The 25,408-nt window shown below is 41.6% G+C and overlaps 2 protein-coding genes and 1 long non-coding RNA gene across 12 annotated transcripts in view; 2 read left to right on the forward strand and 1 right to left on the reverse strand.

Moving 5' to 3' along the window:
- The window catches only part of LOC129052094 (uncharacterized), a 57,440-nt gene extending 47,354 nt beyond the window's left edge, over positions 1-10,086 (forward strand). For all 4 annotated transcript variants that reach the window (XR_008516857.1, XR_010138781.1, XR_010138782.1 and 1 more), the window contains one exon: positions 2,771-10,086. This is a non-coding gene — a long non-coding RNA (uncharacterized LOC129052094). The remainder of the gene's footprint in view (positions 1-2,770) is intronic.
- On the reverse strand, positions 39-21,786 carry ZNF337 (zinc finger protein 337). 4 transcript variants are annotated; one of them, XM_054541669.2, is made up of 6 exons: positions 21,661-21,768; positions 16,770-16,933; positions 11,345-11,420; positions 10,950-11,076; positions 10,524-10,619; positions 39-2,872 (listed from the first exon to the last, which is right to left on the reverse strand). In XM_054541669.2, exons 3-6 carry the CDS (start codon positions 11,375-11,377, stop codon positions 870-872), a joined length of 2,259 nt encoding a protein of 752 aa, XP_054397644.1. In that variant the 5' UTR covers positions 11,378-11,420; positions 16,770-16,933; positions 21,661-21,768; the 3' UTR covers positions 39-869. The 4 variants fall into 4 exon arrangements, with proteins under 4 accessions (XP_054397644.1, XP_009231663.2, XP_054397645.1 ...); XM_009233388.4 differs by lacking the exon at positions 21,661-21,768 and adding an exon at positions 21,361-21,658; XM_054541670.2 differs by lacking the exon at positions 16,770-16,933 and having other exon boundaries at positions 21,716-21,786.
- LOC112130364 (uncharacterized) overlaps positions 21,541-25,408 on the forward strand; it is a 152,751-nt gene continuing 148,883 nt past the window's right edge. For 3 of the 4 annotated variants that reach the window (XM_063720701.1, XM_063720702.1, XM_063720704.1), the window contains exon 1: positions 21,634-21,996. The gene's annotated coding sequence lies outside the window, so the exon portion shown is untranslated. Of the gene's footprint in view, positions 21,997-25,408 lie in introns of all 4 variants that reach the window. The other variant, XM_054541675.2, reaches the window with a different exon arrangement.

The raw sequence follows: 25,408 nt of genomic DNA on the forward strand, positions 1-25,408 counted from the left end.
ATTTGAGCTGTTATAACAAAATACCACTGACTAGGAAATGTATAAAGAGGACTTTATTTTCCCAGAGTTCTGGAGGCTGGGAAGTTCAACATCAAAACATCAGTAGGTTCAGTTGTCTGTTGAGGGCTCATGTCTGTTTCCAAGATGATGCCTTCATGCTGCGTCTTTTGGAAGAGAGGAGCATTGTGTCCTCACAGAGCAGAAAATAGAAGGGCCACAGGACAAACTCCCTCTATCAAGCCTTTTCATAAGGGCACCTGATCCCATTCGCAAAGCTCTGTCTATCTTCGTGACTTGACTTAATCACTTCCAACGGTCCCACCTCCTAATACTGTTACACTGTTTCAACAATAAACAGTTTATGTAGAGTTTCAACATAAATTAAGGAGGGGACAAAACATCCAAACCAAGGAAGGCTGGGAGGGCAGCCAGAGGGAAGGAAAGTGCAAGAGGAGGTTTGGTGGAGGTGTTCTAGACTGTTTGCAGTCCAGGGAGGTTGGGGAGAGTGTCAGTAACAGGCCTGCCTTGGTATCCCTGCTCTGCAGTCACTGGCTAAGAGCAGTCCTTAGAAAGCACAGCCTGGCACAAATACAACAAGAATATGTGCTCAGTAAGAAAGAGACCACATTTCCCCAATAGCCCAGGTAATGCCCTCCCCTCAACTGGCATCTCTGTTCCCTAAACGTTGACCTCTTTTCTCTGAATCTCTTGGGGACACATGGGTTGAATTCAGGTTCTCTGTACCCCTCTGGATTCTGTCTGCCTTTGTTATATCTTCATGAACAAGTTATGCAGCCTCAACTAAAGCTTGTAACAAAGCAAAAGTTACTCTCCTGAGTGTGTCCTCTGATGGCTGGTGAGATATGACTTCAAGACGAAGCCTCACCCACACTCCCTGTACAAAAACGCTTCTCACGTAAGTGTCTCTTTAAGTGCTTACTGTAGTATGACTTATTGCTAAATTTTCGTCCACACTCTTGGCATTCATAAGGCCTCTCTCCTGTGTGTATTCTTTCATGCACAGTGAGGTCTGACTTACTGGTATATCCTCGCTTACACTCCTGGCACACAAAAGGCTTCTCCTTTGAGTGTATCCGCCAGTGGTGTCTGGTGAGACTTCTCTTCCAGCTGAAGCCTTGCCCACACACATTACACACGAAGGGCTTCTCCCCTGAGTGTGTCCTCTGGTGTGTGAGATTTCCCTTCCAGTTGAAGCCTCGCCCACACTCCTTGCATACAAAAGGCTGCTTGCCAGAATGTGCAAGCTGGTGTTTCACAAGGTTTGACTTCCAGATAAATCCTTGCCCACATTCACTACAAATGAAAGGCTTCTCCCCTGAGTGTGTCTTCTGGTGGAAGAGGAGAGTTGACTTTAGGATGAAGCCTCGCCCGCAATCCTTGCAATTAAATGGCCTTTCCCCTGAGTGTGTCCACTGATGTCTAAGAAGATTTGCCTTCAAACTAAAACTTTTCTCACACTGCTTGCACATGAAGGGCTTCTCTCCTGAGTGTGTCCTCTGATGTATGGTGAGATTTGGCTTCAAGGTAAAGCCTCGCCCACAATCCCTGCAGAAAAAACGTTTCTCACCCAAGTGTGCCCTCAGGTGCTTGTTATAGGAGGACTTATCCCGAAACCTTCGCCCACACTCCCGACATCCATAAGGCTTCTCCTCTGAGTGTGTCCTCTGGTGTAAAGTGAAGGTTGACTTTTGGATAAAGCCTCGTCCACAGTCCTTGCACACAAAAGGCTTCTCCTCTGAGTGTGTGATCTGATGCTTCACAAGGGTTGACTTCTGAATAAATCCTTGCCCACATTCACTACAAACAAAAGGTTTCTCCCCTGAGTGTGTTCTCTGGTGGTAGACAAGAGTTGACTTTTGGCTAAAGCTTCGCTCACAATCCTTGCACACAAAAGGCTTCTCCCCTGAGTGTGTTCTCTGGTGTCTGAGGAGACTTCCTTTCACGCTAAAACTTTGCTCACACTGCCTGCACGCGAAGGGCTTCTCCCCTGAGTGTGTCCTCTGGTGTGTGATAAGGTGTGACTTATTGCTAAAGCCTCGGCCACACTCCTGGCATCTGTAAGGCTTCTCTCCTGAGTGTATTCTCTTGTGCACAACGAAGTATGACTTATTAGTATAGCCTCGCCCACACTCCTTGCACACAAAAGGCTTCTCCCCTGAATGCGCCTTCAAGTGCTTGTTGTATGAGGACTTATCGTTAAACCTTCGCCCACACTCCTGGCATTCATAAGGCTTCTCTCCTGTGTGTGTTCTCTCATGCACAGTGAGGTATGACTTACTGGTATAGCCTCGTCCACACACCTTGCACAGAAAAGGCTTCTCTCCTGAGTGTGTCCTCTGGTGTCTGAGGAGATTTGCCTTGAGGCTGAAGCCTCGCCCACACTCACTGCACACATAGGACTTCTCTGCTGTGTGTGTGTTCTGGTGCAAGAGCAATGCTGACTCATCTCTAAAGCCCTGGTGACACTCCCTGCATGTAAAAAGTTTCTGCCTGGAATGTGCTTTTTTGTGTATGATTACTATTGTCTTCCGGCTGAAGTCTTGCCCACGCTCTGCACACTTGAATGCTCCCCATCTTGAATTTTCTATTTCTTTCAATACTTTGTCTATTTCTGTAGGATTCTCCCTCTGGCCTCGACTAGACTCTATTTCCACTACACTGTTCCTCCTCCTTGAGCTTACTGCATGTCTTAGGGGTGGGCTGGAAAATGCCATGGGCTTAGTGCTTTTTTCTTTCTCTTGACCTTCAGCTGTGTCACTCTGGAAGCTTTGATCAGAAAATTGTAGTTGCTGTTGCCTCTGATGTGCAAGTCCAAGATTCTTGGGCCGCAGGACATGTTCTGCATATATTCCTGGAGAATAGACCAACAATGAGACTGAATCAGTAATGAAAAGTCTTCTATCAAAGAAAAACCCAGGACCAGATTGCTTTACTGCTTAATTCTAGTAAACTCATAAAGAACAACAAACACCAGTTCTTTTCAAACTATTCCAAAAAATTGAAGCAGGGCAGGGAGGAATTCTTCCTAACTCATTCTACAAGGCCAGCATTATCCTGATACCAAAACCAGACAAGGACACAGCAAAAACAGAGAACTACAGGCCAATATCCCTGATGATGCTAAATGGAAAAATCCTCAACAAAATACTAGCAAACCCAATGCAACAACACAGAAAAGATAATATACCATGATCAAATGAGATTTATGTTAGGTATGCAATCATGATTCAACATACACAAATCAATACTTGTGACACATCACATCAACAGAGTGAAAGACCAAAAGACATATGATCATCTCAACAGATATAGAAAAAGATTTGATATGATTCAAAATCCCATTATGATAAAAACTTTTATTTTTTTGAGACAGGGTCTCACTGTGTCACCCAGGCTGGAGTGCAGTGGCATGATCATGGCTCACTGCAGCCTCGACCTCCCAGGCTTAGACGATCCTCCCACCTCAACTTTCCAAATAGCTGGACTACAGGTGCCTGCCTGTAGTCAAGCCACAGGTGCCATTGCCTGGATAATTTTTGTATTTTTTGTAGAGATGGGATTTCGCCATGTTGTCCAGGCTGGTCTCAAATTCTTGAGCTCAAGCAATCTGCCCATCTTGCCCTCCCAAAGTGATGAGATTAAAGACATAAGCCACCACACCCGGCCTATGATAAAAACTTAAATCAGGTGTACAGGAAACATATCACAACATAATATAGACAATATGTTCCAAACCCACAGCAAACATCTTAGTGAATGGGGAAAAGGTAAAAGTCTTTCCTCTAAGAACTGGAAAAAGATTCGAATGTCTACTTTCACCACTCTTATTACCATAGTTCTGGGAGTCCTAGTCAGAACTATGGTAAGAGAAAAAAATAAGGCAAGAAAAGGAAATAAAAGGCATCCAAGCTGGAAAACTGAAGTCAAATTGTCTCTTTTTGCAGATGACATGATCATACCTATAGAAAACTTAAACACTCTTCGAACTGATGAATGATGTCAATAAATTTGCACAATACGAAATCAGAAAAAAAAATCAGTAGTGTTTCTATATGCCAATAATAACTAGCTGAAAAAGAAATCAGGAAAGCAATCCCGTTTATAATTGGTACAAAAAAGTATATGAATAAACTTAACCCCAAATTAAATGTTCTCTATGTTAAAAACAATGAAATAAATGGACGAGGACACAAATGAAAAGACATCTTATGTTCGTGGAGCAAAATAATACTGTTGAGATGACCATACTGCCCAAAGCAATCTACAGATTCACTGCAATACCTATTAAAATACCAGTGACATTCTTTATAAAAATAGACAAAATACTCCTAGAATTCATAAGGAACCAAAAAGACCTCCAATAGGCAATAGTGAGCATAAAGAACAAAGTGGGAGGCATCATACTACCTCACTTCAAAATATAATACAAAGCTAGTGTCACCAAAACAGCATGGTATTGGTCTAAAAATAGACACTGGCCAGACACAGTGGCTCACACCTGTAATTCCAGTGCTCTGAGAGACTGTGGCAGGCGGATTGCTTGAGGCTAGGAGTTCGAGTCCAGCCTGGGCAACACGATGAGACCCCATCATTACAAAAGATTTAAAAAAATTAGCTGGGCATGGTGGCACATGCCTGTAGTCCTAGCTACTTGAGACAGGAGGATCACTTAAGCCCAGGAGTTAGAGGCTGCAGTGAGCTATGATGGCACCACTGCACTCCTGCCTGGGTGGACAGAGCAGGACCCTGTCCATAAAAACAAAAACAAAAATGAAATACACATAGACCAATAGAAGAGAATAGATAATCTACAAATAAATCCATATATTTACAGCCAACTGATGTTTGACAAAGGCACTAAAAACATACCTTAGGGTAAGGACAGAATCTTTAATACATGGTATTAGAAAAAGTGAATTCCAAAATGTGTAAGAATGAAATGAGATGCTTGTTTCTCATACTATACAAAAATAAACTCAAAATAGATTAAAGACAACATGAGTTCCACAATTATAAAACAACTTGAAGAAACACAGGAGAAATGCTTCAGGACACTGGCCTAAACTAGCCATATTTTATGGCTAAGACTTCAAAATCATAAGCAACAAAAGCAAAAATACACACATGCGACTACATTAAACTAAAAACTAAAAAGCTTCTGTACAGCAAAGGAAAGTATCAATAGTGAATATACAAAATGTAGAATGGGAGGAAATATCTGCAAAGTATTCATCTTACAAGGGACTAATATATGGAATATACAAGAAGTCAAACAACAACAACAAAAACTCCAACTAAAAAGTGGGAAAAGGATCTGAATAGACATTTCTCAAAATAAGACATACAAATGGGCAACAGGTATATAAAAAAATGCTCATCATCACCAATCATCAGGGAAATGCAAATCACACTGAGAGATCCTCTTACCCCAATTAGGATGGCTATTATCAAAAAGACAAAAAATAACAAATAATGGCAAAGATGCAGAAAAAAGGCAATAATTATACACTCTTGGTGTATAATTAGTACAGCCATTATGGAAAATGGTATGGAGGTTCCTTAAAAAACTACAAATAGAACTACGATACAATCCAGCAATCCCACTACTTCATATTTATCTAAAGAAAAGGAAATCAGTATGGCAAAAGGATACCTGTACCCCCATGTTAACATTATTCACAATAGTCTAGATATGGAATTAACCTAAATGTCCATCAGTGGTTGAATGGATAAAGAAAATGTAGTACGTATATATAATGGAATATTAGTCAACCATAAAGAAGAATAAGAATACTGCTGTCATTTACAGCAGTATCATTAGAATCATTAACTAATGATATAATCAGTATCATTAGTTCATTATGTTAGGTGAAATAAGCCAGGCACAGAAAGCCAAATATTGCATATTGTCACTCATATGTGGGAGCAGAGGCTAGGAAAGGGAGAGGGAAGGGAGAACAAAGAGCAGTTGATTATGGGTACAAAAATATAGTTAGATAGAAGAAATAAGTGTTTGATAGCACAGTAAGGTGACTACAGTTAACTGTAATTTATATTTCAAAATAGAAAAAAATTGAGTATACAGAGAAATGATAAATATTTGAGGTTATGGATCCTGATTTGATCATTACATATGGTATGCATATATCAAAATTCCACATCTACTCCATAAATAATGTACAATTATTATGTATCAACAAATAAGAAAATAATCCCCCCAAAACTAATACAGAATAGTAGGCATCTACAAAGGGGAGATATTTATATATAAATGGAGAATAATAAAGAATTATCTTTTTTAATACATTAAAATGAATATTCATATTAAGAAAGGAAAAACTAAAGTGAAAAGAGAAATAGCAAACTGATAGAAAATACTGCTGGTACTATGACAGTCAATGTGCTTATTATTCAGGAAAAATACTCCAAAACTTGTCAGATATATGATTATATGAGCTTTCCTACATCATCTGTATGATTTCTAATTTTTCTGATCACTCAGATAATGACAGTTAAGTGTGCTGATTCTGTAAAGTTACAGGGTAACTTACAATGGTGTTATTTTGGCACTACCCACATACATCCCACCTTCTCATACCTGCACTGAACCAGCTTTGTCATTCTGCCAGTAACCTCACTTATGAGTTAAATAAAATCCTAACATATACTCCCATTACATTAAACATTCACACTTTCAGAAGTCAGTGGTAGACAAGAAGCCTTTTATTTTAATTCACTGACAGACAAATCAGCAAGCAATTGATGTGGGGACGAGAGAAGGGAGTTGATAATGGACTGAACATTAGCATCCCCCCCCAAATTAATATGTTGATGCCTTAACCCCCAATGTGATGGTATTTGGAGGTGGAGTTGTTGGGAGATAAACAGGTTTAGTTGAGTTCATGGGGTGAGCCCATGGGAGGACACAGCAAGAAGGTGGCAGCCTGCGAGCCAGGATGGGAACCCTCACAATGAAGCAAAGGTGCCAGCACCTTCATCTTGGAATTCCCAGATTCTAGAACTGTACGAAATAAATGTCTGTTGTTTAAGCCTCCCAGTCTATGATATTTCATCATTTCTACGATACTCAAGATGACTAAGAGTCTCTTCCCACCTATGTAAACTGAGGGAGTGGCACCGATCCAAAAGCAGAGACCTTATGCACGTGAAAACTCAGGCCAGCTCCAAATTTCTCAGTGGATGCCCCCACATTTTTTATGGGGTGGTGGGAAGCAAGGAATGGGAAAGAACTCCACAGTCTGTATGAACCTGCTTTTTTTGCAGACAATAGGACAAAGTCAACAACAATAACCATAAAAAAAAATCAACCTGCTAATTTTCTGACAGAGAGTATATACCTGTGTAATTCCACTTACATGAAGTTCTAAGATAGGTAAAATTAAGGCATATTGAACAAAATCCGAATAGTGATTTTCTCTGGTGGACGTGGGGGCAGGAAATGACTGGAAAAAGGCACAAAAGCACTTCTGGGGTGAGAGTAATTCTTTTGTGTTGTCATAGGGGTCCAGATTACACAAAGTTATGTGTATGTCAAAGCTCACTGAATGTTACACTTAAGATTTATGCATCTTATATAAATCCTAAAAAGAACCACAAAGAAACATTATAATACTACTTATTGATATGCATGCTGAAGTGTTTATGCGTAAAGGATAATGATGTCCACAATATTAAAGAGCATCAAAAGGAAGATGGACTTATGGATGGAGAGAGCAATGCACAGCTGGGTAAGTAAGCGATAAAGAATATTGAGCACAAAGCTAAATGCTGACTGTACGTGGCAGATCGACAGGTGTTCATTCTATAAGCCTTTCAACTTTTTAGTATCCACCAAAATATAATTGTTCAACATTTGCTTCACAAAAAAATGCTGGAGAAAAGGAAGTATTATAGGATGTAAACTCAAAATATATATGCCATGAAATAAGGAAAGTTAAATGAGGGTTACAGTCACCAAAAAAAAATCTAAGGAACTAATATTAATATTAAATGAAATAGATTATAATACAGTAACTATTATTAGGTTTTACAGATGAAATATGATGACCAGGATTTGCTTCAAAATAATCCAGGAATGGGAGATGAGGGTGAAAGTACAGAGGACACAAGATTCCCTATGAGCCAATAAAATTATAATAATTCTAACCCTGAATGTATTTAATAGTAGGCTAAAATATATAAAGTAAGTCCTACAAAACTTAGTAGATATGGAACAATCCACTATGAATATAGAAGATGTAAAAATCATCTTTTCAAGTATTGGATATTTCAAATTGCCCTCCCAAAAAAAACTATAAAGCCGCAGAAGAGTTACATAACAACAACAAAAATCTTTATATATTGGCCAAGCATGGTAGCTTACGTCTGTAATCCCAGCACTTTGGGAGGCTGAGGCGGGAGGATCACCTGAGGTCAGGAGTTCAAAACCAGCCTGGCCAACATGGTGAAACCTGTCTCTACTAAAAATACAAAAAAATTAGCCAGGCGTGGTGGTGAGGACATGTAGTCCCAGCTACTCAAGAGGCTAAGACAGGAGAATTGCTTGAACCTGGGAGGCGGAGGTTCCAAGGAGCCAAGATCGCGCCATTGCACTCCAGCCTGGGCTACAAGAGTGAAACTCCGTCTCAAAAAAAAAAAAAAATCTTTATATCCTTAAATCTTTGTGTCTTTATAAACTTGATCTAGGAAGGGTTTCTTAAACGAGACATAAAAGAGACTTCCAAGTACTTGAGGAGAACTGCAGCTGTGTAAGGCTAAATCTGTCCACACATTCTCCAAATAGGATATAAAGGTCAATAGAAACAGATGACCCCTGAAACTGACACGTAACAAGATAGAGAAAACTAAATTTATCATTGTTATAAGGAGAAAACTTAACACCACTTTTCAGCAGTCTCCTGTGGTCCCACTGTGAGGAGTGAGGGAAGCCAGTAAAACAGCATGAAAAGAGAAGAGAGGAACACAGGGCCTAACTGTGAACAAAAACTGCTCCAAGAAAGAACAAGTCCACCCTAGAGGTAAGAATCATCATCATCATCATCATCATCATCATCATCATCATCATCATCATGAGTCCTGATGAACCACTGCAGTGACTACAGGGACTTAAGAGGTTGCACAATTCTAGACCGCAGCCCCACTCAGGCAGTACATCTGGGGTAAATGGGGGGAAGGAGGAAGGTGAAGTGACCTCTGGCAACAGTAGTACTGCTTAAAACATTAAACGACAAGGAAAAAAAGCTATGGGAACTGAAGAAGGAGAATAACGGACAGAGGTTTTAAGAAGCTAAAATAGAACTTAAGCAAATTTACAAGAAAAAAACAAACCCCATCAAAAAGTGGGTGAAGGATATGAACAGACACTTCTCAAAAGAAGACATTTATGCAGCCAACAAACTTAGAAAAAAATGCTTATCATCACTGGTCATTAGAGAAATGCAAATCAAAACCACAATGAGATACCATCTCACGCCAGTTAGAATGGCGATCATTAAAAAGTCAGGAAACAACAGATGCTGGAGAGGATGTGGAGAAATAGGAATGATTATAAATCATTCTACTATAAAGACACATGCACATGTATGTTTATTGCAGCACTTTTCACAATAGCAAAGTCTTGGAACCAACCCAAATGCCCATCAATGATAGACTGGATAAAGAAAATGTGGCACATATATACCATGGAATACTATGTGGCCATAAAAAAAGATGAGTTCATGTCCTTTGCAGGAACATGGATGAAACTGGAAACCATCATTCTCAGCAGAGTAACACAAGAAGAGAAAAATCAAACCCTATATGTTCTCACTCGTAAGTGGGAGCTGAACCATGAGAACACATGGACACAGGGAGGAGAACATCACACACTGGGGCATGTTGTGTGGTAGGGGGCAGGGGAGGGGATAGCACTAGGAGAAATACCTAATGTAAATGACGAGTTGATGGGTGTAGCAAACCAACATGGCACACGTATACCTATGTAACAAACCTGCACGTTGTGCACATGTACCCCAGAACTTAAATTAAAAAAAAGAAAGAAAATCAGTATATAGAAGAATGAGATCCAAATTGTGTCAAAAAATTTATATTTACTTACATAGAAAAATAAATAATTAAAAAACAAAATAAAACAAAACAAAACAAAACAAAAAGAAGCTAAAATATGAATACCTGGACAGTATCAGGAAGGGGCAATAGACTTAGGCTTGCAGTCGGGCAGTCACGAGGAAGGTCACAAATGAGGAGACTGAGTGGGAGAAAGAAGCCTAGCAAGTAGGGGGAAAGGAGGCTTCCTGGGAGGAGTCCAGGGACCTCAGGAGAACCTCTCACTCAGCAAGGACTGGAAGGAAGGCAGGGCCAGGTGGTCTGAAGAGCAGCCAAGGAGGCCAGAACAGCTTCCAGGTCCTCTGGCCTCAGAGAAGCCTCCTCCCTTCTGAAAGGCTGAGTGCCTTGTGCTCTGTCTGCCCTGTCTATCCCCTCACCTGTACAGGGGCCCGGCCGGCGTCTTCTCTCTTCTCCCCAGGGCGCTTCCCCTTGCTCTAGCCGCCTGATGAGTTCTGGTTTAGAATGGAGAATTCCTGCTCACAGGGAAAAAAACCATGAGGTGACGCCTGGTTGTAGGCTCCACGGGCCATTTGCTGGAGCCACCCAGGGCAGGAAGGGAGGGAGAATCAGAGGGGGAAGGCTCAGGAGGACCCTGTCTACCATGCTCAGAGTACCCCAGGGGGAGCCCCAGTGTAGGGAAAGAGGCCTGCAGGTGCCCAGTGGCAGTCAGTATGAAACTTTACCAAAGCCAGACCTTCCTCAGGGGAATAGAGAAAACAACATTCTTGTCTCTGAACCTAACCCTATGGCAACATCAGAGGCACTGCAGGCCAAATGTTAGGCTTGAGGGAAGCCACGCTTACCTAGTGAGACCAGGTGGCTGTAGTTCTCCAGTGTCACCTCCCTGTACAGGGCCCTCTGAGTAGGGCTCAGCAGCCTCCATTCCTTCTGGGTGAAATCCACAGTGACATCCCCAAATGCCAAGAAAGCCTGTAACACAAAACCCAGGCATGCTCACTAGGGACAGTGTTGCACTCAGGCAGTTGGAGGATTCCAGGTTCTGCCACCTGTACACAGATCACTACTTGATGAATGACACCCACAGGCCAGTCACCTGCTGGAGGACGCCAGGAAAGACAGATCACTCCCCAGGAGTGGTGCTGGCCTTGGTCCTGTGCTAACAATGTGACTGCTAGGGCCAGTGAAGGAAATGGGCCCATCCTGTGACAGCAAGAAGGACAGTTCTGGGAAGTCTCACCTGTCTCCTGGCTCCCTGGGGTCCCATGACCATCTTCCTGCTCTCCACGGAGAAGGGAAGCTTGCAGATGGCCGATCTGTGGGAGGAGAGAGGTCAGAGGGTGGCTGGGTGCAGCTGCCCTCCCCATGTGTGACACAGGCCTGATTCCAATACCAACTGGGGATCTGGGGAGGGCACACCTGCACAATTCCCCTGTGGGGGTCTAGCCAAAAGGTCTAGGGAGCCAGGCTCCCTGCAAATCCAGGACAAGCTCATCTGGGAGTGAAGACCCTGTGCCCCAGGAGCTGGGTGAGGTTTGTTGCTTACATCACTGAGGGGCTAAAAGGATGAGGAACACCTGCAGATGAGGCCTTGCGTTTAAGGTTAGGGCTCAGAGTTCCAGGTGTTCTTTGCACTGGACAGAACACACAAAAGCTGTCTGCCTTTTCTAGCCTCTGTCTCCCCGGATTTGAAGTCAGGATAACCACAGGGGCAGACAAACTTGAAAAGGCCACAAGCAGATGGCATTGGCAGTTATTCAGTACTGTACAACACCAAAGCCTTTAACAAATTAATAGCATGGGGAGTGTGAGCTGTCAGGAATAAAAGTCCTCAGACACATGGTCAATCTAAGGCAATGAGTGATCCAATGCAATTTGGATCCTGATTGCAACAAAGAATATGTGAGGAGTTTTAACAGCCAGTGAAATCTGAACACTAATTGGATATTAGATCATCAAACATTAGTTTTGTTGTTATAAAAATATTTTGGGTTTTAAAAACATGAGCCCTTCCTTGTATACAAACTTTTGGAACATTCATGAGTGAAAATGATGTCTGGATGTGCTTAAACACCCCTTCTCACCCTCAAAAGTCAATTGAGCATTACTGGCCACACTTCATAATTTTTAGAACTGAATAATATGTACTGGGTTCATTATATTATTTTCTCTGAATTTTTTGAAAAAAATTCCAGTAGAAATACAGGAAAAGAACTGTAAATTAAAGTGGTGGGTGTAATGATTTCATTAGAGTATTCACTATACTTTTAAGTGAATGTTTTGATTAAAAAAAGTAAAAGTAAAAACACAGACATATGGGGTGAAAAGAAGGAAATGTGAAGGAACAAAGATGCTATCATGTGGTGATTATGATGAACACAGCATACATCCACTAGCCAGTAACTTTGAGACAGAAGAAGTGAACAAATAGTATGGTGTTATGAAAGGAAAATAAAACTAGGGACCCCAGTCCACTCTGCCAAAAGGAAAACATTAAGCTGAAAGCTGAGTCATGCAAGAAGCTGCCTTTCCTTTTGTTGCTAAAGAGATAGCTACAGATAAAACGTTAAATATCTCCATAGTAGCTACTCTATGCACACCTTATCTTATGTAAAGTGCTGATTTACTGAGTGTGAGATGGATGCATAACTATTCTCCTACCTGCTCCTTTTCTCTTGTCACAGGTGGATTACCACACCTTTCCTCTTTCCCCTCCAGCCTACTTTCCCTTTTTAAACAATGAAGCTCTCAAACTCATCTTTGGGGAAAGCCACTGACCTCTCTCTGTGGCATGTCCTCAACTGTGGCAAAATAAACATCTAAATTGGTACTTGACTCTGATACTTTTTGGTTTACATGTAGTTGGAGAAGAAAAACAGTGAAATTTCTTCTTCTGACGGCAGTTGAAAGGTGATTTAAAACATTTTTGTTATTTCTTTCTATATACTTACATAGTTTACACCTTTCATGTCCCATCTGTGCTATCTTTACCTATTCCAAAGTCACAAAGATACTCCCCTACATTTACTCTTAGAAGTTTAGATATTTTGTTTTTGATGGTAGTATAAATACGTATTTCATTTTTTAACTGTTTGCTGCTAGGTTACAGAAATACAAGTGCTTTTTAAAAATACTGACCTTATTTTCTGAAGTTCCTAAACTGTGTGTTACTAGTATCTAGTTGTTTAACTACAGATTCTTCCATGTACATACTCACATCTTCTGTGAATAAAAAATTTTTCTTTTTCAGTTTCAACGTTTATGCCTTTTATTCCTTTTTAATAACAGGTTAGCTAGATATTCTAGGATAATGCTAAATAAGAATGATAAGAATCAACATTAATACTTGTTCCTGATCTTAGTGTGAACACACTTCACCATTAAATATGATGATTGCAGCCAGGCTGTCACACATAACTTTTGTTTCATTAAGGGAAATTCTTTCTATTCCTCATTTGCTGAGAATTTTTACCCTGAATAGGTGTGAAATGTTATCAAGTATTTTTCTGCATTAAGATAGTCATGTAGGTTTTTCTCTTTTGCTCCCTGAAAGCAGTGAAGGGAAAATAAAAACGTCAAAACCCAAACCACTCTGCCAAAAGAAAAATATTAAGCTGAAAGCTGATTCATCCAAGAAGCTGCCTTTCCTTTTGTTCCTAAGCGGAGAACTACAGATAGAAGGTTAAGTAAGGTTAAGTATCTCCCCCGGGAGCGGTGGCTCACTTTGGGAGGGCGAGGCGGGCCTCCTCCTCGTGGTCAGGAGATTGAGCCATCCTGGCCAACACCTTGAAACCCCGTCTCTACTGAAAATACAAAAAAATACAAAAAATAGCCGGGAGTGGTGGCGGCGCCTGTAATCCCAGCTACTCGGGAGGCTGAGGCAGGAGAATGGCGTGAACCCGGGAGGCAGAGCTTGCAGTGAGCCGAGATCGTGCCACTGCACTCCAGCCTGAGCAAGAGCGAGATTCCGTCTCAAAAAAAAAAAAAAAAAAATTAGTCGGGCGAGGTGGCGGGCGCCTGTAGTCCCAGCTACTCAGGAGTCTGAGGCAGGAGAATGGTGTGAACGAGGGAGGCGGAGCTTGCAGTGAGTGGAGATCGTGCCACTGCACTCCAGCCTGGGCGACAGAGCGAGATCCCGCATCAAAAAAAAAAAAGTTAAATATCTCCACAGGTAGCTTACTCTATGTTCACCCTATCCTCGGTTTTTTGGGAACAAACTCTTTTTGGCTAGAATATATTATCCTTTTCATGTATTGCTGAACACTACTTGTCCATATTTTGGTGAGAATTCCTGACTATTTTCCTCTGGAATGATTACATGTAAGGGCACATGAGAACTCTGTTGAAATGTTCTGTATCTTGACTGAGGTGATAAGTGACCTGTGTATACTTTAAAGAGTCAAAGCTCATTATACTGTTAGAAGCAGTGCTTCTTACGGTATGCAAGTTACACCTCAACATTGATTAAAAATCCTCTCAGAGATCAAGTATATATGGGTAAAACAACAAGACATCTGGATTTGTTTAAAATACTTTGGCACATAAACAGGGGGAAGGGATAAATCTAACAAAACTACCCATGGTTTTAAAATGATCAAATCTGGATGAAGGCAACATGGGGATTCATATTACCATCTCCCAATTTTGCTACCCGTTTGAGATTTTTCATAACACTAGTTTACAGAAAAAGCATTAATCATATTGCTAATTCTATGCTTACCAAAAAATTGGCTAAAATAATCTTATAGGAGCTAACTTCATTTGAAAATACTCAAAAGTCCCCAGCATTCAGGAAACTGCCCAATCAAGAAAAAGACACATTAAAAACAGAAGGCAGTTGGCTGGGCACAGTGGCTTATTCCTGTAATCCCAGCACTTTGGGAGGCTGATGCATGTGGATCCCTTGATCCCAGGAGTTCAGGACCAGCTTGGGCAACATGGCAAAGGCTCATCTCTACAAAAAATATAAATATTAGCTGGATGTGGTGGCACGTGCCTGTAGTCCTAGCTACTCCTGGCTTGAGCCCAAGAGGCTGAGGCTGCAATGAGCCTTGATCATGCCACTCCACTCTAGCCTGGACAACAGAGCAAGACACAGTCTCAAGAAAACAAAACAACAACAACAAAAACAAAACAGGAGACAGTCATATTTGCAGCCCAATACACCTTATTCCCAATGTTTATCCTGTCCAAGTGTTGCCTAATGGAAAAATCTCATGGTGAACTTGCCTATAGATCCCTGGGGCAAAAAATTACAGGTGCAGAATACAACAGAGCTTCTAAAGCAGCATCCCAGTTTCCACTTCATTCCCTCAAACCTGAGAAAGCACAGTAGACCTTTCTTACAAGGTTCTAAGCTGTTGGAGGCTGCCTGAGGGACTGCTCTCTCTGTTTTGAGGATCTCACACCTTAGGGAGGAAAAGCACTGGATCATGCTTGGCAAAGATGCAGACAGACTGAAGAGCAGATGCCTGGGGCAAGATATTATGGGTGAAGACATACAACAGACCATCAAAGGCCCAGAGGAGAGACTCTTGGGACAAATAAATATTTAAAAGCAGTTGCCTATGAGAAAATGGAAAAAGCCACAAGCAAAGGTAAGATCCATGCTCCAAAAAGGCCTGAGAAAATCTTAAACCTTCTCCTCAGATTGATCCCAAAGCTTAGAACGAATGCCAAGATAATAGCAAAAATCCTCCCTGGGAGTCAGTCTGCAAAAACTGGAAAAGGAGGTTGTTTTTTCCACAATGCCTAATTTCTAACAACAACAAAAACTCAGAAAACATGGCCCAATAAGTGGAAGAAAATAAAGTGACGGAAACCTTCCCTGGAGAAACAAGCTTCAGGCAAACTAGACAGATTTTAGACTGTCTAAAATATTCTCAAAAACTCATGTAAACATGGGTAGAGAAAAGGAAATCAGGAAAATATATATGAACAAAATATCAACAGAGATTACAAAAAGGAAGCAAAAAAAATTCTGGACCTGAAAGCACAGTAATTGAAAAATTCAGTAGAGGGGTTTAACAGCAGATGAGCAGGCAGAAGAAATAATCAGTAAACATAGAGAAGAATTTGAAATTTCAGAGACAGAGAAGCAGGAAGAGAAAAGAATGACATAAAGTAAACAACCCCAAAAGAGTTATAAGGCGCCATTAACTGGATATATATGGGTGTCTAGAAGCTGCTGATAGATTACTGAAGAAATAATGGCCAAAACTTCAAAATTTGAAGACAGACATGAATCTACAAGGCCAGCACACTCAACAAACTCCAGGAATAAATTCAAGGAGGTCCACACCCAAACACACTTCTCAACTACACTTACATGAAATCAGCTTCAGGAACACAGGACTGGCAGGGGGAGAGAAGTTAAGAATAGTGGCATTGTGCCTCTCTCAGGGAAAAGCTGTCACCATAAACTGAGAACTGGAGAGGGACAGGGTTCCATCTTGTCATTTTCACAGCCCACAGTGGAGTTTCTCTCAGAGTGGACCAAAATGGGGGTGGGGAGGGTAGCAGTTTGTGTGTCAAATGTTACAGACTCTCACTGTTCTCAGAAAGGCTCAGTTGATTTTTCTGAATAAATGTTTCTCTAAATTCCTGAGTGGTCTTAAGACAAATTCTGTGTAGTTTAAATGGTTGTTTTTGGTTTTCTAAATTACCAGTTATGGTGTTTTGCTGGAGATACAGTCCACATCGCTCCTCACTGCCATTCCAGAATCCACATTTCTGATTAGAGTTGGGACCAGAACTAGGGCCAGGCGATTAGGTAAGTGGTGTGATCATTATTTGTCCTCATGGGCAGAAGTAGAATTAGGAGATGAGCCTGGCAGGCAGAAGGAGGAAGGGGAGGAAAAAGTTATGTCAAGGAAAGAATGAACAAGCCTCAGCACCTAAGCAAGCAGATGGGAACTTTGCCAAGGTAGGGAAACTTCCTTTACCTAGATCACAAAGAGAGAAGTAAAACAGACAAGGGGCACTACTGAGACGGTTTCTAGATATTTCTTCTCTCATGCTTCCCATCTTAATGAACCTGAGTGTGAAATCTGAATTGTAAGGAGAAATTTTTGAGACCTGGAAAATTTCTGCATAAACTGGGTAATGGGTGAAATTAATACACTGCTAATTTTGTTGAGTATGATTCTGGTACTCTAGTTATGTTAAAAGGCAAGACAATAACAACAAAAATAGTCCTCAGAGAAGTAGCTGCAGTAAATTTACAGATAAAATGGTGTCTTGGATTGGCTTCAAGATGCTCTAGCCTGAAAACAGAAAGCATGGGATGGGGAGGGGGTTGGATGAAATAAGAAGAGCAAAGTGTTAAGGTGCAAGAAGGGAACAGAGAGATCTGTTATATATTCTCTCTAGTTTAGTTCCTACTTCAATATTTTTCATTGTAAATTTGAAAAAAATTGAATATCCCTTCCAAGATAATTTGGAGAGGAAAAATAGAGAAAACTTTCATTTCCAGGGTGTGAGTGGAGAACACTGCAAACTGTTTGGTCTCACTCCTGCCATCTATTGACATCTGTGGGAGTTAATATCCTGTAGGAACAGAAACTGAGAGCCATAAGAAAGTGGTTTAAATTAGTTACCAATAAATTAGATATGAATATGAGGCAAACTTGAAACATTTAGCTCCTCCACGTACATTTCATTAAAATTCTCCTAAGATAAAAAAACAGCTCCTACATTTTTGGGAGATGAAAAATGTTCATATGTTGATTTGATGATCAAGACTTCACTATATACATTTCTCAAAACTCATCAACTAGAACTTAAAATGGGAGAGAATTTTATTGTCTCAATTATACCTCAATGAAGCTAATTCCTAACAGAAACTCCTAAAATCCCAGCTTGCTCCCAACTCAGTCCACTTGATCCCAGATATGTTACATAAAGTAAAAATTATTATTTTTTGAGACAGAGTCTCACTGTCCCCCAGGCTGTAGTGCAGTGGCATGTTCTGCGCTCACTGCAACCTCCATCTCCTGGATTCAAGAGATTCTCTTGCTTCAGGCTCCAGAGTAGCTGGGATTACAGGCATGAGCCACCATGCCTGGCTAATTTCTGTATTTTTAGTAGAGATGAGGTTTCACCATGTTGGCCAGGCTGGTCTCGAACTCCTGACCTCAGGTAATCTGCCCACCTTGGCCTCCCAAAGTGCTAGGATTACAGGTGTGAGTCACCACGCCCAGCCGTAAAAATTATTTCAACTGATTAACACACCACTTCTTAGTCTGTGAAATGGGGGTTCCAATTCCTAACTTCCACATTGGTTGAAGAGATGAATATGGCAATGACTATAAAGCCCTGTCCCTGGGACAGGACAATGGCTCAGCACATGCTGACTGAATAATTTTTTACAAGACCTGGTCTGCACCACGAATGCAGCAGCCTGAATAAAGCACTGAGAGAAGAAATGTAGGGACAATGATGGAAGTGTCCTGAATAAGGTCATCAGATCTGGGGAACGCTCCCCTTGCGGAGAACCAGCTGAGAGGTTCTGAGCCTCAGATGGGACAGTATAGGGCACAAGATGTCAGACATTAGCAAAGGAAACCCACCATGGTTTAGGGCAGAGAAGGCACTGCAGGAAGGCAATACATAAGAAGTCCCCACCTGGGGTTGGGCTGTCCTCCCTTACCCTGCAGACAGTCCTCTCATGGGTAACGTGGGAGTGGAGGAAGAGGAGCTGGGGACTAAAATAGCTCTAAAATTAGCTCTGTGATCCTCAAAGGTGGCCTTGGAAATTCCCAGTCCCAGGGTAGAGGCTCTTCTTGTTAAAAAAAGGACCCAAAGTCTTCCAGAGAAGAAAACAACTGTACGCAGGTTCCTGGGAGCAGATCCTGAGTGTGGGCATCGCAACAGAGCCTGTCCTGACATGATGCTAACACTAAACACAGCTTATCCTGTCGGTGCTTCCAGAATAAGGAAGTGTTGATATTCATTATAATATTTAACACTTACTGAGAATTTAATATATGCCAGGGACGGTTCCAGGCATGGCACAAATTTTTCTGCATTCAATCTTACAACTGTCCTATGAAGTGACTATTACCCACCAATTTCAGATGAGGAAACAGGCACAAAACATTTAAATACCTTTCTCAAAGCAACACAGCCAAGAAAGTGATAGAGCTTGGGTTTCAACTCTCACTATAAAGGGCTATGTCTTAACCAGTAGGCATGGCTATGACATTTCTCAATGAATCTGCACAGGTTAGGAGGGGATCTGGGTCAAGCTAGATTAGCTTGCAAGGTCATGAGGTATATCTTGACTGATGGGTCTCTCTACTTTGGGGTTCTGCTGACAATTTTTCCATAATGAAATGATTAAAATCAGTTATTTGGATGGTCAGTCCACAGCCCCAGAGGCATTGGGCCCAGTGGTTGCTGTTACTCCCACTCCAATAACCGAGCAAGCCCTACCAACCTGGTGAGGACTAAATTCACCTTTTTTCCCTTGCCCAAATGCCTATCTATGAAGCTTGGGGAATCCTGCCCGAGAAACCATAAAATCTCATCAGATGAGTTTTATTACTCATATAATGAGGCTCACTTTCCAACCTGACTCTGGTACAGCATCACATGACAGCAGATGCTGAAGGAAATTATTTTACCCCAAAATATACTTCTTTGACATGTTTTGAAGTGGCTGCCACAGGGGCAACAGATTGAAATGGATAGCCCCGCAAAGCTGTCTTTAGTGGGAAAATTTGCATCTGCAGCGAATCTCTATCAATGTAGCCAGACCTCCTTCGTTCTAAGCCTTTCCTAGGTCTGGAAGAGACAGCCAGCCTGACGCATGGTGGCTCAAGCCTGTAATCTCAGCACTTTGGGAGGCCAAGACAAGGTGGATCACCTGAGGTCAGGAGGTCAAGACCAGCCTGAGCAACATGGTGAAACCCCATCTCTACTAAAAATACAAAAATTAGCCAGGCGTTGTGGCGGGCGCCTGTAGTCCCAGCTACTCAGGAGGCTGAGGCAGGAGAATTGCTCAAACCTGGGAGGTGGAGGTTGCAGTGAGCTGAGATCACGCCACTGCACTCCAGCCTGGGGACAGAGCAAGACTCTCTCTAAAAACAAACAAAAACCCAAAAAACTGAAAATAGACATTTACCATCTATTCTGAGAGCTGCCAACTAAGAGCCTTCATCTACATAATAAGAACTTTGATCTACGCAATCCCCTTAACTCTGGCATGCTTCTGATTCCAGTCTTTAGGCAATAGCTTAAGTCTCTCAACCAACTGTCCATTAAAGAATCCCTAAGTGCCCCCATGAGGTGTAAACCTGTTTGGAGATATACCGGCTTTTTGGGAGGAACCCATGTATATCTTTCTCTTGTTGTTTTTTGATTTTCTTTTTGCAGGCAGGATCTCACTGTGTTGCCCAGGCTAGCGTGCAGTGCAGCCAACATAGCTCATTACAGCCTCCACCTCCCGGACTCAACTGACTGGGCCTCCCAAGTAACTGAGACTACAGGCACGGGACACCACGCCCTGCTAATTTTTTATTTTTCTAATTTCATGTAGAGACAGGATCTTGCTGTGCTGCCCAGGCTGCTCTGGAACTCCTGGCCTCCCAAAGTGCTGGGATTACAGGCATGAGCCACAGTGCTCAGCCTGATTTATGATTTTACCTGAAATTCCTGTCTCCCTGAATTGTATAAAATTAACCTGCAAGCCCGACCGCCTCGGGCACTTTCTCAGGACCTCTTGAGACTGAATAACCTGGGCCACAGTCACCCACACTGACTACGAATAAACCTTTTTAAATATATTTCGGCAGAACTCGGATTTTGCCGTCATTAGCAAGGCCTCAGGGAAGAGGCCAACTGAGTCCCCACAGCCACCTCACCTCCCGCGGACGCTGCCCCACGCAGAGCCCCCCCCTTCCCCACACGTCTAGACGTGCCCGTGCGAGGACATTTGGTCCCGGCCTACACTCCTATCCGCGGAAGATCGTCCCAAGGCGGGGTGTCCCCAACCCAAAGCAGAGGCCCTTCCCCAAAACACGCGGGCAAAGTCCTCCCCTGTCCCGCCTCCCACAACAAAGTCTGGAGTATCAAGTCGGAGGGAACCCGACTCGGACCTAGCCCATCAGTCTCAGGGCTGTAACCCCCACCCCACCAGTGGACCCTGGCTGTGGCCGAATCCCCCTCCACCTCCGGCCAAAAGACCCCCGTGGCAGCTCGCTAGGCCGCTGGCCCGTCCCCACCCGAGGAGCGGCGACCCTGGCACACTAGGACCTGGGTTGCTCGGCGCCCCTATGAAATCCGGGCTGTTCACCGCCCGAGCCGCCACTACATGTAACCGGGGACGGAGACTCAGTGGCGGCCCAGACTCCGGGCGCTCGGCAAGCCGCAGCCCCACCGCCCACTCCAAGGCGCGGCCTGGGTCTCCGCCCCTCTCCAGAACGCGGAGACGCCGGGCCTGAGGGAGGGCGCGCTACGGCCCCAGCAGCGCCCTCGCGTCCCAGGCCTTCCCGGCCCTTCTTCCTCCGCGGGAAGGGCGCGCTGCAGCGAGGGACCCGCAGGAGCGCGGCTCACCAGGGCGGCTGAGGGCGAACCGAGGCGGTGAGGTCACCGACGGTGGACCACGCACCTCACGGCTCGCTGACGCCCAAGGATCTGGAATGCTCGGCGCCACCCGGGACTACACTACCCAGAATCCTCAGCGCGGCCGGGACTACACTACCCAGCATCCTCGGCGCGGCCCGGGGCTATGCGACCCCCCGCGTCGCATCCCCTCGGTGGACTACACTCCCCAGAGTCCTCGGGAGTCGTCCAGGTACACGCCCCAGAATATTGGGCATAGCCGTCCACCCGGGACTGCGCGACCCGGACTCCTCGGAAGGACTCCTCGGAAGGACTCCTCTCTGACAGGTGGGGCGAGCCTATGGTCTTTTGGCCGCGGAGGGATCCTTTCAGATCCGGCGATTTCTTTTATTTATGTAGCCCTATACATACATTAAGAATATTTTTCCATTTCTATGATATAGGTAAATAATTTTCCCACTGTCTTTTGATTATGGTTATTTCTTTTTTTTCTTTTTTTTGCTATGTAGTACTTTTGATCTCTGATTTTCCTACGGATTTTGTGGTTTTATCTTTCGCATTTAGATCTCTCAATGGTTTAATTTTTCTCCAGGTACACACTGTGAATATACACTTATTTTTAAAATTTTCCAATATTTTATTAATTTCCCATTAAATTTATTAAAAATATAGTCTTTTACCAAATAATTTAAGATTTCAGCTACATAATTCAGTATACTCAATTTACATTTGCATTTCAGTCAATTTCTAATTGTTCCCCCATTTATCTAATTTGCATCAATACCAGAATTCTTTCATTATGTAGGGTGTATAATATGCTGATATCTTTTGTGGCTTGCCAAACCACATAGACTTTATATTTCAGGGCTTTACTAGGTATACTTGCTGTTTGCTTTTTCTCTTTTGGTTTTTAAATTTTTAATTATTCTGGATAAATATTAGTTGTACATATCTGTAGGGTACATGTTATGTTTTGATACAGCCATACAGTGTTTAATGGTCAAATGAGGGTGATTGGGGTATCTATCCCCTCAAGCATTTAGCATTTGTTTGTTATAGGAGCTTGCCAGTTCTCTCTTTTATTTTTAAATATATAGTAAAATTGTTCTTAACTATAGTCACTGTATAGTGCTACCAACTACTAGATCTTATTCATTCTATCTAACTGTATTTTTGTACCCATTAACAAGTCCCTCTTTATCCCCTCTACCCACCATCCTTCCCAGCCTCTGTTAACCATCTCCTTCTACTCTCCATCTCCATGAGTTCACGTTTTTAGCCCCACAAATGAGTGAGCACATGTGATATTTGTCATGCTGTGCCTCATTTCACTTAACATAATGTCCTCCATTTTCATACATGCTATTGAAAATGACAGAATTTCATTCTTTTAATGACTGGCTAATATCCCATTGTGTTTATGTACCACACTTTCCTTATCCATTCATCTGTTGATAGACACTTTGATTCTGTATCTTTACTGTTTTGAATAGTGCTGTAGTAAACATGAGAGTGCAGATACATCCTTGAAATACTGATTTCCTTTCTTTTGGATATATACTCAGCAGTGGGATTGCGGGATCATATATATATTTATTAATTCTTTTGAGGAACCTCCATACTGCTCTCCATAGTGGTTGTACTACTTTACATTCCTAACAACAGTGTATGAGGGTGTATCCACATCCTCACCAGTATTCGCTATTGCCTGTCTCTTGAATAAAAGCCATCTTGACTGGGGTGACATGATATCTCATTGTGGTTTTGATTTACATTTCTCTGATGATTAGTGACGTTGAGCATTTTTTTCATACACTTGTTGGCGGTTCATATGTCTTATTTTGAGAGATGTCTATTCAGATCTTTTGCCCATTTAAAATATCAGATTGTCTTTTTCCTATTGAGTTGTTTAACTCCTTATATATATTCTGGCAATTACTTTCTTTTCAGATGGATAGTTTGCAAATTTTTTCTCCCATTCTGTGGATTGTCATATGTGGTGAGGGGTTTGCTTTAGATAGGGATTTAGTTTCATTCTTCTGCAAATGGATATCCAGTTTTTGCAGTGCCATTTATTGAAATGACTGTCTTTCCCCAATGTAAGTTCTTTGCACCTTTGTGGGATATGAGTTGAACTATAAATGTGTGGATTTATTTCTGGGCTCTCCACTCTGTTCCATTGGTCTGTGTGCCTATTTTGCCAGCATTTTGCTGTGTGGATTACTATAGTTTGCATAATTTGAAGTCAGGTAATATGATTCCTCCAGCTTTATTACTTTTGTTCAGGATGGCTTTGGCTATTTTGGATCTTTCATGGTCCCATATAAATTTTAGGATTAATTTATCTATTTCTGTGAAGAATGTCATTGGTATTTTGATTGGGATTGCATTGAATCTGTAGGCTGGGTGGAATGGACATTTTAATAAGATTAATTCTTCTAGTCCAAAAACACGGACTATCTTTCCATTTTTTGTATCCTCTTCAATTTCTGTCATCAGTGTTTTATAGTTTTTGTTGTAGAGATCCTTCACATCTTTGGTTGATTTTATTCCTAGGTATTTTTTATTTGTAACTGTTATAAATAGGTTACTTTCTTGATATCTTTTTCAGATTGTTTATTGTTGGCATATAGAAATGCCACCCATTTTTGTAAGTTGATTTTGTATCCTGAAACTTTACTGAATTTCTTAATCAATTCTAATGTTTTTTGGCTGAAGTCTTTAGGTTTAACTAAATATAGGATCATACCATCTGCAAACAAGGATAACTTCACTTCTTCCTTTTCAATTTGAATACTTTTTATTTATTTGTCTTCAGTAATTGCTCTAGCTAAGATTTCCTAGTACTACGTTGAATAAAAGTGGGGAATGTGGGAATCTTTGTCTTCTTCCAGATCTTAGAGGAAAGGCTTTCAATTTTTCAGTATGATACTAGCTGTGGGTTTGTCACATATGGTTTTTATCATATTGAGGTATATTCCTTTTACACTGAGATTTTTTTTTGAGTGTTTATTATGAAGGGATGTTGAATTTCACAAATGCTTTTTTGGTATCCATTGAGATGATCATATGGTTTTTGTCTTTTATTTTTTTGATGTGATGTGTCACATTTATTGAATTACGTATATTGAGCCATCCTTGCATTCCTGGGATGAATTTCACTTGGTCATGATGAGTAATCTCTTTAATGTGTTGTTGAATTTGGTTTGCAAGCATTTTGTTAAGGATTTTTGGGTCTCTGTTTATTGGAGATATTGCCTTATAGTTTTCTTTTTTTGTTACATCTTTGTATGGTTTTGGTGTTAGGATAATACTGACCTTATAGGATGAGTTTGGAAGTGATCCTTCTTTCTTTTTTTTTTTTAAATAGTTTTCATAGATTGATACGAGTTCTTTATAAAATGTTTGGTAGAATTCAGCAATGAAACCGTCAGGTCCTGGGCTTTTCTTTGATGGGAGACTTTTTAATACTGCTTCTATCTCATTTGTTATTAGTCTACTCATGTTTTGGATATTTTCATGGTTCAATCTTAGGTTTTATGTATCTAGGAATGTATCAATTTCTCCTAGATTTTCCAAATTAATAGCATATAGTAGCTCATAATCATTTCTAATGATCCTTTAAATTTCTATGGTATCAATTGTAATGTCTCCTTTTTTCATTTCTGATTTTATTTGTTTTGGTCTTCTGTTTTTTCTTAGTCTGGCTTAGTCTGGCTTAGTTTGTGAATTTTATCTT

This window comes from Pongo abelii, chromosome 21 (genome assembly GCF_028885655.2).
Source record: "Pongo abelii isolate AG06213 chromosome 21, NHGRI_mPonAbe1-v2.0_pri, whole genome shotgun sequence".
Classification (NCBI taxonomy): domain Eukaryota; kingdom Metazoa; phylum Chordata; class Mammalia; order Primates; family Hominidae; genus Pongo; species Pongo abelii.

Excerpts from the sequence above, each read along its gene's own strand:
- ZNF337 (XM_054541670.2), bottom strand. The coding sequence starts at position 11,377 with ATGGTCATGGGACCCCAGGGAGCCAGGAGACAG. Across the intron at positions 11,077-11,344 it reads CCCAGGGAGCCAGGAGACAG|GCTTTCTTGGCATTTGGGGA; the intron begins GTGAGACTTCCC and ends TTTGTGTTACAG. Across the intron at positions 10,620-10,949 it reads CAGCCACCTGGTCTCACTAG|GAATTCTCCATTCTAAACCA; the intron begins GTAAGCGTGGCT and ends CCCTGTGAGCAG.